Below are 12,919 nucleotides of genomic sequence, written 5' to 3'. Positions count from 1 at the left end.
TACACACTCCAAAGAACATGCATTTATCCACAGTGCATATTCCTAATAAAAGGGATATGTTCTCTTAGATCTGCTAGTGCCTCCCTGGATGATGAAAATATCTACAAGTGAGGTCCAACTAGAAGGAAAAGTAGTAGCCAAGTATGAAATAAAATAAATAGAGCGCAATTTTCCGATTTGCTGACTTAACCAAAATGATGCTGAAGCCTACCCTTTTACAGGAATAATGAATGATGAGGGATTTGCTTTCACCTGGTCTTACCTGATACTGAAAGTAAAACAGTTCTGGTGCACACCAGAACTCAAATGAGAGACCACTTGGAAAGATCAGGCAGAAAAAATCACAGAAACCAAATGAGATGGAAAACAGCTTTTGGTCCCATCTGTTGAGCTGGCACACAGGGAAGACAAAGATTCCTAAAAAAAAGGCAAACCCCACCTTTTCCAGTATGGTTTTCTACTTCAGCAGGAGTTTGGAGTTTACAGCCCCTTCCTAGCTGAAGCTCCTTTACACAAATGCTTCTCCAATCCTAATGTCTTTGTTATCTACAACAGCAACTGTTTTCACTTGTCTGAAATAGTGACACATGAAATTCAGGGCCGTGGAGCACTTCTACAAGAAAATGCTCAGGATTCTGTGAGAATTGAAAAAAAGCAGTCACCGACCCTGCAAGTTGATACTTGATGACCACAGCTCTGATTGTCAATGGCTGCAGAAGCTTTTATGCTGGTTTTACATTTTCACATACATGTAGCCCCCTAACAACTCTGAAAAGGGGAAAAGTACTGTATTTGGCTTCCAGAGAGGAAAATAGATTAAAAAATAAGAATAAACTGAGATCTATTTGCACGTGAGCTACTTTATTTCTTTAAAAATCATCTTCAGATTGCTGTGAGAGTGAAGTCTTGCTTGCTTCATCTGCTTCCATGCAGATCTCTCTCAGAGAGACCCAGTCCTCTGTATCCCTCTTTACTGTCTGAAACTTGTGTTTCTTTCTGTGACTTCTGACAGGATATGTAAACAATAGTTTCCAGAGTTTTGACTTTTTATACAAGCTGCAGCAGGTAAAAGATTTAATGAGTATAAGGAACCTTATTAATAGAAAACAGAGGTATTTGGCAACTTTTTTGTAACTTACTGCTAAAAGTAATGTATGAGAGACCAACAAAACATAAAACTTTACATCTTTCCTAGGGTTTCTAGGATCTTCTGCTGTTCACCTAATTCAAAACACACTACATTCCACTGTAAATTGGCTTTCACTCTCTTGGAAAGCAGGGACTATCTAGTTTATACTCAGAAATTTCCAATATTTATCAGCATTACTTACTGTCAAACTCTAGAAGCTCAGCTTCAAGTCCACAAGGTAGCCCCACACTTTCTTTACAGAACACATCTGCTATTTAGCCAGACCACAGCTTTTCCTGATAACTGATATATTATGAAAATGTGCAAAAGCAGGCTGCAGTACAGTTCCAGTCTCCTTACCTTGGGGATGTGGGCAGCGACTTGCCCTCTGACCGCTGGGCCTCTAAAAGCTGCTGGAGCTGGTTCTGTAATGTCACACGTTCCACAGTCTGCCTGCAAGAAGATGTAAGACTGTTTACCTCAAATTGTAAAACTGACTGCATAAGTTAACAGGAAACCTGATACTACCCTTTCAACTTTGAATTAGAGAAAGAAGTCCCCCCTCACCTGTACTTTATAAACTCGATAGATAACTTATAAATAAGAACATAGACAGTTTGTGCAGTTTGTGCTTTTGTCTAAATCTCTGCTGACATTTCGTGATCACTGTACAAGAACAACTGAGAAAAACTTATTTGTCAGATTAATTATTATACTTCATAAAAGGACAAGGGTATGATCATAAGCACCAGTGAATTGAAACTGACACAAAAATACGGTAAACTTGGGGCATTTGTTTCTTACTTGTTTATGGAATAGAAAGCACACAGATTAAGCAGTCACTTCCTACATTTGGTGGATGGCCTTCATCATCTGAGCAACAGCTCAGAGAACTGATTTCTACTTGCAAATGAACTCAGAGAAAAGTTTCTGCCCACTGGAAAGGACTGGTCCAAACTACAGCTGCAGGATGGAGTTGGGTGTTTGATGTCTGTACCACATCTGCTTGTTGTGCAACCTTTTCAAAAGTTCTGCCTGGGCTCTGCATCCACCTTATCCCTGTACCATACCCACCCAAGTGTATCACTTTCAGTGTGGTGTTGTGATCTACAATGCTTTTCAAATAACTTCAGAGACCAGCACTTAAAATATTGCAGTAATACCTAAAAATTGTCAATGAGAGTGATATCCACAGCACAAACTCTATTTTCCATTTGTCACCTGTAATCACATCTGTTTGTCCTGCAACATACCTACTTCCCTTGGATGGTCTCAGTTGGGCATTGTAACCTGCAAACTCTAAGGTACAAGAATGGCAGATTAATTTGTCACAAAAAGATCATCTTTTCCTGCTTCCATGCAATTCAGACTTTCCATTCTTACATCAAAACATCCCTTTTTTGTTGACAACCACAGGTAACACCTGTTTAGTGATCTGTAATTTCCAATGCATCTAAACACTACACAGACAGAATTATTTGAAAACTTCTAGAAAATTAGAGATTTAGAGGGTTTTATTCCCTGGTCCTAACCAAATGATCATGGGAAAATTACTTTTTATCAGGTTTCCCCAGGCTGTGCTTTTGTTGCTATGTTTTTAGTACTTTTATTCTTGTTGGATTTGCAGAACTAAGGCACTTCTCGACCAATGAGCTGGATACTTTCCTTGCTTACATGCCATCAGCACAAGATTTAGCTGTATTCCAAATGCAGTCCTTATAACTGGCAATGTCAAGGCCAGAAAGAATCCAGATCACTTTTTAGAGGTTGTACTTACAGGGATCGCAGAAAAAATATGTTTTACTTTTCATATATCAAAGTGAGTTTGAAAAATGAAATAGAAATAAAGGTGTGATCTTGACATACTGCCTTGCATTTTACAACACAGCCATGCTTTATGTAGATCCTTTCTTCCTTTAATTTTCCATCTTTCTTCCTTTGGCCCACACACTTCCTTAGACTATTTTAAAATTACTTCTACCATCTGTCAACATTAGCTTATATTGCAGTTCCCCAGATACTCTCCTATAAGAGCCAGTGAAATTCTGTTTAGGTTGGGATGCAATTCATCTGTTTTCTTTTCCTTATATCACTCCTTCAATTTCTTTTTCTAAATAAGGTAGTTAACAGTTTTCTATGTTTTTAGCTTCAGTGCAGGTCTATGACATGTCTACCTCTTGAGGTAATGCTCATTCCACTTTAACAATTTACTGTGCTAAAAGAGTTGAAGTTTACTCCATTTTCACAGTTTAACTAGTTAGTACATTAGTCACAGACACCCACACTTCTTGCCAGCACTATCCCTAAAGATAAATAACATGTACATATACATCCCAAGATAACAATGGAAACAGGGAATCACAACTTCTTGGAATAGCAATAGTGCACACTATTAAAGCCAGACTGATTTAGGAGACAAGATCACTGTAGTGTAAGAGGTAAGAGGCTGTACTCGTTTTATTACAATTGATGGTCAAATTCTGGGGATCTTAGCTTAGCCAGTGTTCCCAGTGAGTAATATGTATGGCCTCTTTGGTGTCTAGTTAGACCCCAAATACTTCCTTATGGAATCAGGGAGCTCAGTAACTGCAGAGGGAATAGGCTGAGGCACTGGGCTCTGCAGGAGTATCTCTCATAGCATGCTTTTTTATTTCTCCAGTTTCAGGGTTTTTTCAAATAACACAAGAATGACTGTGTTACAAAGCAGAACATAAAATGGCTTAACTAAGTGAAAAAGAGATGAACATTACAAAGTTTATATGGGGTTTCTTACTATATGTCTATACAACACGACCTACCCCAGGAAAAACCCCACACAATGAAAAGTCACACCAACCTGCACACATTTTACCATACCACTACGGAAATTTTTTATTCAGTTATTTTTACAGCTGCTCCTAAGATGTTCCAGAAAATAATGGCTTTCTTTCATACAACACAGAAAAGTGCCTACAACAGAGAATATTAAATCATTTTCTCAGCCTCATCTTTTGACTCCATGGTTTGTGTTGGTCTCCACCTTGGCAGAGATTTTGGCTTGACAGCATATCAGAAGAATCAGTAGGTGTCTCACTCATTAACTGATTTGCCCATCCAGGTCCATAAATGTAGGGAAGTACCATCTGGAAATGCAGGTCCATTTTCAGGCAGCATTGCAAAAGAAGTCTATGGAAGTACTCACTTTGTGTCATTAATTCTGACATGGTTTCTTCAGACCAGGAAAGGCCAAATAATACATGTTATACTGCAAGCAGGAATTTTCTACACTGGCAACTATGGATTTTTTGGGCAGGTGAAATCAGTGAGAGAATAACTAAGATTGTAAGGCCTGTGAAGACCATAGGAAGTAAAATGAAAGCAAATTACTTTGTACAGCCTCTATAAGAAACTTTTGTGACTGTTCTAAGTATTCTGTTTAGCTCAGAAAGTCATACTGGATTGAAAAAAAATCTGTAATTAGCAAGAGATTTAAAGCAAAGCTTGCATTTTGAAGCCAGTAACACCAGGCCTTTGTGGGCCACTTTCCTTTCTACCTATGGAAAGAATTGCTTGTTTTTTTTCCTTTTCAGTGGAAAGCCTCAGCTAATCCTCTTGTGAAGATTTGATGGAACATTTGTAATTTCCCCTTATTTCCTTTTTCCAAATATAAAGGCTTTTGACCCTGAATGGAGACTTAGACTCAGCTCAGAATATTTTTCAATACTCCTCTGAATTTGTCATCTGAGCTGCTTTGGTTCAAAGAGCTGAAAGATGCGAAAACTGAAAAAAAAAAAATTATGTTATTGTTTAGATTTTATGTCTTCTGTTAATAAATGGCTCCAAACAGTATGATGGCTTGGAACAACTTCTCCCTAGAACTCCTCTTTGTTGCTTGATGACTCAAAGAATTCATAAAAAGAGAATGGAAGACGATACATCCTTCTTTAGGTTACAACATTTGAAGATTTAGGTCTTGATAAGTACTTGTCTAAGAGAGTTTCCACACTGTTTTTCTTCCTGCAGAATATCAACCATTCCAGTCTTTTTTAGGTTGGGGAAATAGTATTACCAGATGAGGCTCCTATATTTCATCAATAAGGCACTCAGAAAAAAGAAGATTGCAGCTGGTGCTTATGGAAGCTGAGGGAAGGCTGGGAAACACGCAAGAGCCCTCAGTGTTCTGACCATTCAGGTCAAAACACTGAGGTATGATTGTGATACAATCACACCTCCTCTGTCTCTAGAGCAGTGTTCATTAACCCTGGGAGAAGTACCGGTGAAAATCCAGGAAAGCCAGCTCAACTGCCCAGGTTGCAGTTATTCCTACGTAACAGCTATGTTAAGAACATTTCAAAGAATGAGATAGCAAACTTGACTCCCATCTGTTGACATCTAATGTCTTCAGGATATTCTTAACTTCTTTCAGGATTTTCAGAGGTGTTGCAGACAGTGAATTCTCCTGCTGTGAATAAGGCCCCTTGACAAGCTGCTCCATTGATGCACTTCGTACCATCCTTGGATTTTTCAGAAGGATGACAACTGCAAAACATCTTCCATCATCCCTTCTGGCTCCTGAGTATGAGCCTCTGAACATGGTCCATTGCATTTATCAAAACCTCTTGTGGCCTGAGGCCTGCAGCCCAAATAGCCATGCAGAAGCTGCTCCTTCAAGCAGAAAATAGATTATTTCACTGCCTCAGTAAACTGCAACGGGTTCCACAAGAGACACATCTCTGTAGAAGAGGGAGAAAAGGCTGCTGCTGCACTTCCTGAAACTGATCTGAAGCATTAAAAATAGGCTGCTGAAGGGAAGGAGATTTAACTCGAGCTGAGACAAGCAAAGAAACTCACCAGGAGCCAGATAAGAATAATTTCAATTACTTCCTATGGATGCAGTCTGTGAGACAACAGGGATACTTGGTTAAGTGTTAATGCTTTTGTCGTGAAAGTCACAACTAGACTATTTCTGTGGGAGTAAGCAGCCTGCTGATTCACATAACAACTCCTTTCTTTCCGAGAGGTAAAATTTTATCAAGTACTGGGTGAGAACAGAAAAGAACTGAAACATGGGTATTCTGTGGTTGCCACCTCTACTTCCTGGTGTGTGTGTGCGTTTCTTTATTTGTTTTTTTGTCTACTGAATTATGGAGAAAATATATTCCATTATATTACTCATGATAGGAGTTAGCAGCTAATTCTGTCTTCTAGGGAAATGCCCTATGTTTATTTTTTTCCTTTATGTCAGATGATAGCATTTTTCAACAAATGGACAAATACAACAAAGTACATTGACATATCCAGGGAACATTGACTGGGTATAAAATTATGAAAATGGTAAATGTTATAATGATGCTCAGTTCAGTGTTTGTATTTTTGACATTATAAATGTGAAAGCATGAAAATATTGCAAGGGCAAAAAGTAAACATAAAGACAGAGTTCACTTCCCTGTTACTGTCATGGACAAAAGAGATTCGACATGGGGAATTTAAGTTAATTCATGGTTTATTAGCATAAATATTTCATTACTGGTTCAGGTATTGGGAAACAAAGAAGGAATACATTTAAATTATCTATCCTCCCCTCTTCCAAGCTCAACTTCTCTCCCAGATTCACCTGCATGCCTAGCTCCTCTTCACCATTCCCAGGCTTCACTCCAGAAACCTCTCTTGCCCTCTTGTCATTGCTGCAGGTTACCCCCAATCTTTTCAGCAAGCCAACACGCAGCACAGGTCAGGGTTCATGTGCAGCACTTTCTCTCTGTTGCTCCTTTCTTCCCACCCTTTCCTGTTCTCCAGGGTGGGTCTTTGACAGGCTGCATTCCAATCAGGGCATCACTGGCTCTGGGCTTCTCCATGGGCTGCAGCCCTCTCAAGGGATGTACCTGCTCTACCATGGGTACTCTGGGGACCTTTTGGGGGTATGCCTTCTCCACCTTGGTGCACCTCCAGCCCCTCTGGCCTTGCTGCTCCCTCTGATTGTCACTCTTCTGTTTCCTTTGTCTCTCTGGCGTTTTCTGCTCTTTTTTAGGTATGTTTAGGACCAGTGGGGCTTAGCTGCGTCCTGCAGTGGGTCTGTTTTAGAGAGTTCTGCCTAGCAAAAGGAAACGCCTCACTCATTCTCACTGAGGCCACTTTGCAGCTCCCCTGCTAGTAGTGTATTGTAATTCATACCCAATACAGTTAGCTACACGTTTATCACCATAAAATGATATGGTGTCCTTGAAACACAGGGTAATTAGAAGTTATTGGGGTAATTAGAAGTCATGGACTGTGATAGCTGACATCTTCATCACATATCTGTGCTGGAACAATGTCAGGTCAGTGCTGATGGTTTCTAAGAGTCTTATGAGGATACTGACATGTTAAGCCACAGTAACTGTATCTACAATTAAAGCAAGCAACTAGAATCATTTGTGTTTTGAAATACTAGGCTCTTTACAGAATATTTGATAAAAACCATAACAAAATATTAAAACCAGTTCATATGAAGAAATATAGAACAGAAGATATTTTCTGCGTAGCCTTTGTACGTTTTGGTGACTTTCCAAGACCAAAAAAAATTCCTTGCATTTACTGTCTCTACTATTCCTCCCAACATCAACACTCAGCACTGTTACCTGTAGATAAAAGCATGCAAAATGAGCAGAAACGCTGTTCTGTAATGATGTGATTGCCAGATATGCAAAGGGAAAAGAGACTGGATTTCTTCATACGTACCCCTTTCAGCTGCCATTCCCTTCATGTATGTCCACAGCAGACTGCCACAAAAAGAACATCTGAAAAACTGAGCTGCTAAAGGTGAAGGGAAAAATACTTGAGAGCAGGAAAGAGTGGAGAAATAAGGTGGAAATCCAACTTTAAAATGTCATATATAAGAAGAAGAAAATAGAGACTGCTAATAAACTGAAGATGAATTAGGGTGCTGTTTTAAGATCAACCCCTCTTACTAACAATGAAACACTTACTCCTTCAGCTGCTTAGTCAGCTTGACAACCTGAGAGGCCAGTGACATACACGTCTCCACAACTACTAAGTAGCGGGAACACATGGTGTGCCCATGTCGCTCAGCACTTTGAGAGGGTTTCTCTCCCACATGGTTTTGCATGGTGACATTTGCTCCATATTCAACCAATGTCTGTAAAAACATAAAAAGGAACAGTGGCATCTGTAAGTGTAAGTCTCTGCTGTGACTTCTGATCAGCACAAGAATGGCTGGACAAAAAGCACTCATTAATAAAATCCTTGAAAAACAATAGCCTAAGCCTGTAATTTTTAAAATTCAGTCACTGACAAATCTGTTTGCCGCTAGAATTAAAACCACATACCAACAAAATCTACCACTCAGGTGCAACAGTAACATAGAAGAGTGAGCTGCAGTTCAGAAGAGCTATAAAGAGACTACATTGTATATTCCCTCCTCTCCCCCTGAAGTCCTACTAAATGAATTTGTTTTCTGTTCATTCATTTGTATAGCATAGCATCACTTGTAGCATTTATACAGTGAGTGAGACTACCAAATGAAAACAGAGGACTTTTGTTTGGCCACATATTGATTCTCTCCTGCACCACAGTAACAAACTTTTGCAGATGCACCTATCTCTGTATTACAGATCATTGTGATAACTTTACACATGGCAGACCTAGAAAAGAAGACACAGGACATCTGCTCTAGATGGCATCTGAGTCCAGAGCAGCAGCAGCATGAACACATTGCTAGCCAATTTACAGTGGGTAGTGATAAGCTGTAATAGCTTACCAGGTCTTTTCTTGGGATCTTTACACTGCAAAGTATTGCAACACACCCTCAGAATCTCATTTTAGTAATGTCTTTGCTACAGTATTTGCTGACTCCTTTTTTTGTTTAACTCTCCATTTTCTACTACAGCAGAATCCCCATGTTTAAAACACTCCATAGAGAAGTCTCAGTGTCCTGTCTCCTTAACTAAGTAATGCTTAGATATGAAAGGCAGGGCAGATACTTTGGGTCAGATAGGCACGAATTTCTTACTGCACATAAAGAACTGTACAATGACTATATCAATCTAGTTGATATTTTGTGGGGGGTGAGGTCACTGTGGCTTTTTAATGCTGAGAGAATCTCACTGCTTTGCACTTGCTTGGTTAGTCACTACTTTCTTTTGAAGACATACTGAAATATGTGTCAGCTTTTAGACTTCAAGAAAAATAAGATCCTATACTCTGATGTATATGCCTGTGTTACTCACAGCACCAGCAGAGAACCTTAGCTTGCTGCTGGAGCATGACATTTGAGCTATTCTGAGACTAGAATAAAGAGTGTTTTATGTGCAAAAAAAGTTCTGTCTGGCTGGCCTCAAGACATCCAATAACTGAAGCAAGATTTGAGACCAAGTCTTCCCTCTTTATGATCTGTTTGTGATAATCAGAGTTAGTAGCTATTTGCATTGATGGATAGGTAAAACAGGACCTAAATATTTTCAGCAATGCATTGATATGCATTGATACCAACCCCTAGGAAAACCTGTGATCCTGTACAGCCAGAAACTACAGCATCATTAACTTTATGCATACACATGCAGAAGAGGAATTGCATGGCTGAGCTCTTGGGTGACTTATCCAAGCAGAGCTGGTAAACCACTGAGGGTTGGATGACTTGGCTGACCACAAACAGCAGACACAGAGACCTCGACATCTGCTGAGAGAGAAGTGGAATGGGTGATCTGTCTGATCTGCTAAAACCATATGAAAAGGAAAGTTACAAACTCTTGCACTGCATCTCACATCAATAGGTTGGGCTTAATTTGTCAAGAAGAAAACAAAGGAGAGTTATGACCTTGCAGAAAGTAATCATATGTTTGAAACATGATAGCATCATCATATGGTCATAAACACAGTGAGTAAGCAGGCCAGGGAATCACTGACAGCCTGTGATTCTTCTTTTTTTTATGCTGCTGCCTATAGTTCCTCTGTTTCCTTTATCACTTCTTTCTTCTTACCAGATTATTCACAGTACATTATTTTAAATTAGACTGTAAGCTGCAAGCTTACTGGGCACAGAGCTTATTTTGTTTCACAGCCCAAAACATCAACTACATTTAAGATTGTGAGGTGTTAGTGAAGTGATATTACTGACATTGCGTATTTTTATCACCACTAGATATTTTCATAACTTATTTCTCATGGCCTCACTTCAATAAACAGCACTTGTTGAATTGCATATTTACCTAAAATAAAATAATCTTTAGAATCCTAAGCCATTATTATATAAATTCTAACCATTTATTAAGGTTTGTTCTTCACAGGGAAAGCAGGGCTAATCTCTTTGTTTAGTTTATCCATGAAAACAGCCTGCAGATGTCACCACTCTGCTCAAAGTAATCTATGCCCATTTCTCCTTCAAATGCACTGCACATCTTGATGAGGCACTGTTGAGATAGCAACCCTAAACACACACTCCATAGGAACCCTAAGCACACCCTCTACCACAACAGTGCCCCCCACCAACAAATCATAAACATTTCTTCTATCCATTTTTTCCAACTGATCATAGCAATTGGCTAAATACAACAGTAAACCCACCAGATTCAGCATAGATGTGATGGTTTGTTTATTTTATTTACGAGTTTTTACAGGATCCATTCCCCAAGTCTTTAAGAAAAAAGACATTTTCCCTCAACAAGAAAATGCTGAGGTGGTAATGTCCTCCAAATCTATTTGACTGTCTTCTTTTCAAGTCTATTCACTCAGCTCAACCTGTTTTCCTTTTTTTATTATGTGATACTCTCAAACTGGCTTTTACAGTGTTATGTCTTCTGAGTGACCAAATATATAACTGGATTGAAAAAATAATAATAGTAATAGTAATAGGAATAATTAAAATAAAAAGAATAATAGCTCTACAGCTGTAGAGCCAACATAACAGTGTGCACAAATATATTTAGATCTCTGGAGAGGTTAGCTAATGAAAATTAACTCTCCTATTTCTTTTTGGGCTGTACTAATACAAATGTTCTGTATTTGCAGTGGCCTGAAGAGTGATGTGGATTGGTTCACGCGTGGTTACAGGAATAACATGTTTACTGATACATATCTGAGTCCTTGGAGAACTACTGCTTCTTCTTAGACATGCTTTCCTCCCTAACTTGACTTAATAACTTTAATTTTCATTTCTTGCCTTTCTGCCAAGAGATTATTTGGTTTTTTTATCTGTTCTTCTGCAATGATTTGTTTATTTATCAAATACCTCTCTGCAATTTCCTGGAATAATTTCATTATTATTTCTTCTCCAAAAAGCTTTTGCTCAAAGTGCCGACAACACAAACACTGAAATGTACTCCTGTGACTAATGGTTCTAGAAAATTTGATGGACAGAGGGTACATCTGCAATTAACACAATGTTAGTTGCTTCACCTTCAATAATTTACCAGAAGCGCTGATCAACCAGGGAGGTTCCAGTGACTGGAAGCTGCCAAACTTGGCACTCATGTATAACAAGGGTTTGAAGAAGGAAGGATCCAGGGAAGAACAGGCCTGTCAGCCTGATCTCAGTGCCAGGCAAGGTCATAGAGCAGATCATCTTGGCCATCCTCATGTAACAAGTACAGGACAACCAGGGGATCTCACCCATAGCACAGGTTTATAAAAGGCAGGTTCTGCTTGACCAACCTGATCTCATTCTATGACAAAGTGACCTGCCTAATGGATGAGGAAAAGGTTGTGGATGTGTTTACCTAGATTTTAGTAAAGCCTTTAATATGGTTCCCCACAGTATTCTCCTGGAGCATCTGGCTGCCTATGGTGTTCACTGAGTGAAAAACTGGCTGGATGGCAGAGCTCTGAGAGCAGTGGTGAGAGTATTTACCTCCAGACTGTGGCTGGTCAGTGGTGGTGTTACCCAGGGCTCAGGGCTGGGGCCAGTCCTGTTTAATGCAATTAACAACATGGACAAGCGGATCAAGTGCATCATCAGTAAATTCACAGATGTATCAAGTTGGGCAGGAGTGTTGATCTGCTGGAGGGCAGGAAAGCTCTACAGAGGGATCTACACAGACTAGATCAAAGGACTGAGGCCAACTAGATGAAATTCAACTGCACTTGAAGGCCAAGGACAGTGGCCTGTGTCCACAACAGTGTGGCCAGCAGGACCGGGGCAGTGACCATACTCCTGTACTGGGCACTGGTGAGACCTCAGGCCCTGTGACCAGTTCTGGGCCCCCCACAAGAAGAAAGAAATTGAGGCGCTGGAGCAAATCCAGGCAAGGGCAGCAGAGCTGGGAAAAGGTCTGGAGCAAAAGCCCTGTGAGGTTGAGGTTGTTTAGCCTGGAGAAAAGGACACTGAAGAGGAACATTGCTCTCTACAATTGCCTGGCAAGAGGTTGTAGGCATGTAGGAATTGGCCTCTTCTTGCAGGTACCAAGTTATTGGGATGAGAGGAAGTAGCCTCTAGTTGTGCCAGGAGAAGTTTAGAACAGCTATTAGGAAAAAATTTTCACAGAAAGGGTTGTTAGGCACTGGAACAGACTGACCAGTTGAAGTGGTGGAGTCATTGTTCCTGGAAGTGGACAAAAAAACCAGTGTGGACGTGGCATTTGAAGACACACTTTAATGGTGAAAATGGTGGTGGTGCTAGTTTGGTCAGACTTGATGATTGAGGTCTTTTCCAACCTTAACAGTCCAATGGTTCTATGACTCTGTGACCAGCCATCCAGTTCCACTCCATGACTTTTTTGGTATATCTGCACTGAACACAGGTATCCAAACTGGTTTATTCTGGCTCTTTTAAGTACTGTAGATGTGTAAGCCTTCTCAGCTGGACAAATTACCATTTTTAGC

At 39.9% G+C, this 12,919-nt stretch overlaps 1 protein-coding gene across 2 annotated transcripts in view; it reads right to left on the bottom strand.

The window, feature by feature from the left end:
• The window catches only part of SNCAIP (synuclein alpha interacting protein), an 86,976-nt gene that overhangs the window by 8,604 nt on the left and 65,453 nt on the right, over positions 1-12,919 (bottom strand). For both annotated transcript variants that reach the window (XM_059836387.1, XM_059836386.1), the window contains exons 8-9: positions 8,074-8,243; positions 1,490-1,582 (exon numbers count right to left, since the gene is read on the bottom strand). In XM_059836387.1, the coding sequence (XP_059692370.1) occupies positions 1,490-1,582; positions 8,074-8,243 (263 nt within the window). The remainder of the gene's footprint in view (positions 1-1,489; positions 1,583-8,073; positions 8,244-12,919) is intronic.

Source organism: Haemorhous mexicanus, chromosome Z (genome assembly GCF_027477595.1).
Source record: "Haemorhous mexicanus isolate bHaeMex1 chromosome Z, bHaeMex1.pri, whole genome shotgun sequence".
Taxonomy (NCBI): Eukaryota; Metazoa; Chordata; class Aves; order Passeriformes; family Fringillidae; genus Haemorhous; species Haemorhous mexicanus.
The sequence above is the reverse complement of the archived record's forward strand: the minus strand, read 5'-3'. Positions and strand labels throughout refer to the sequence as shown.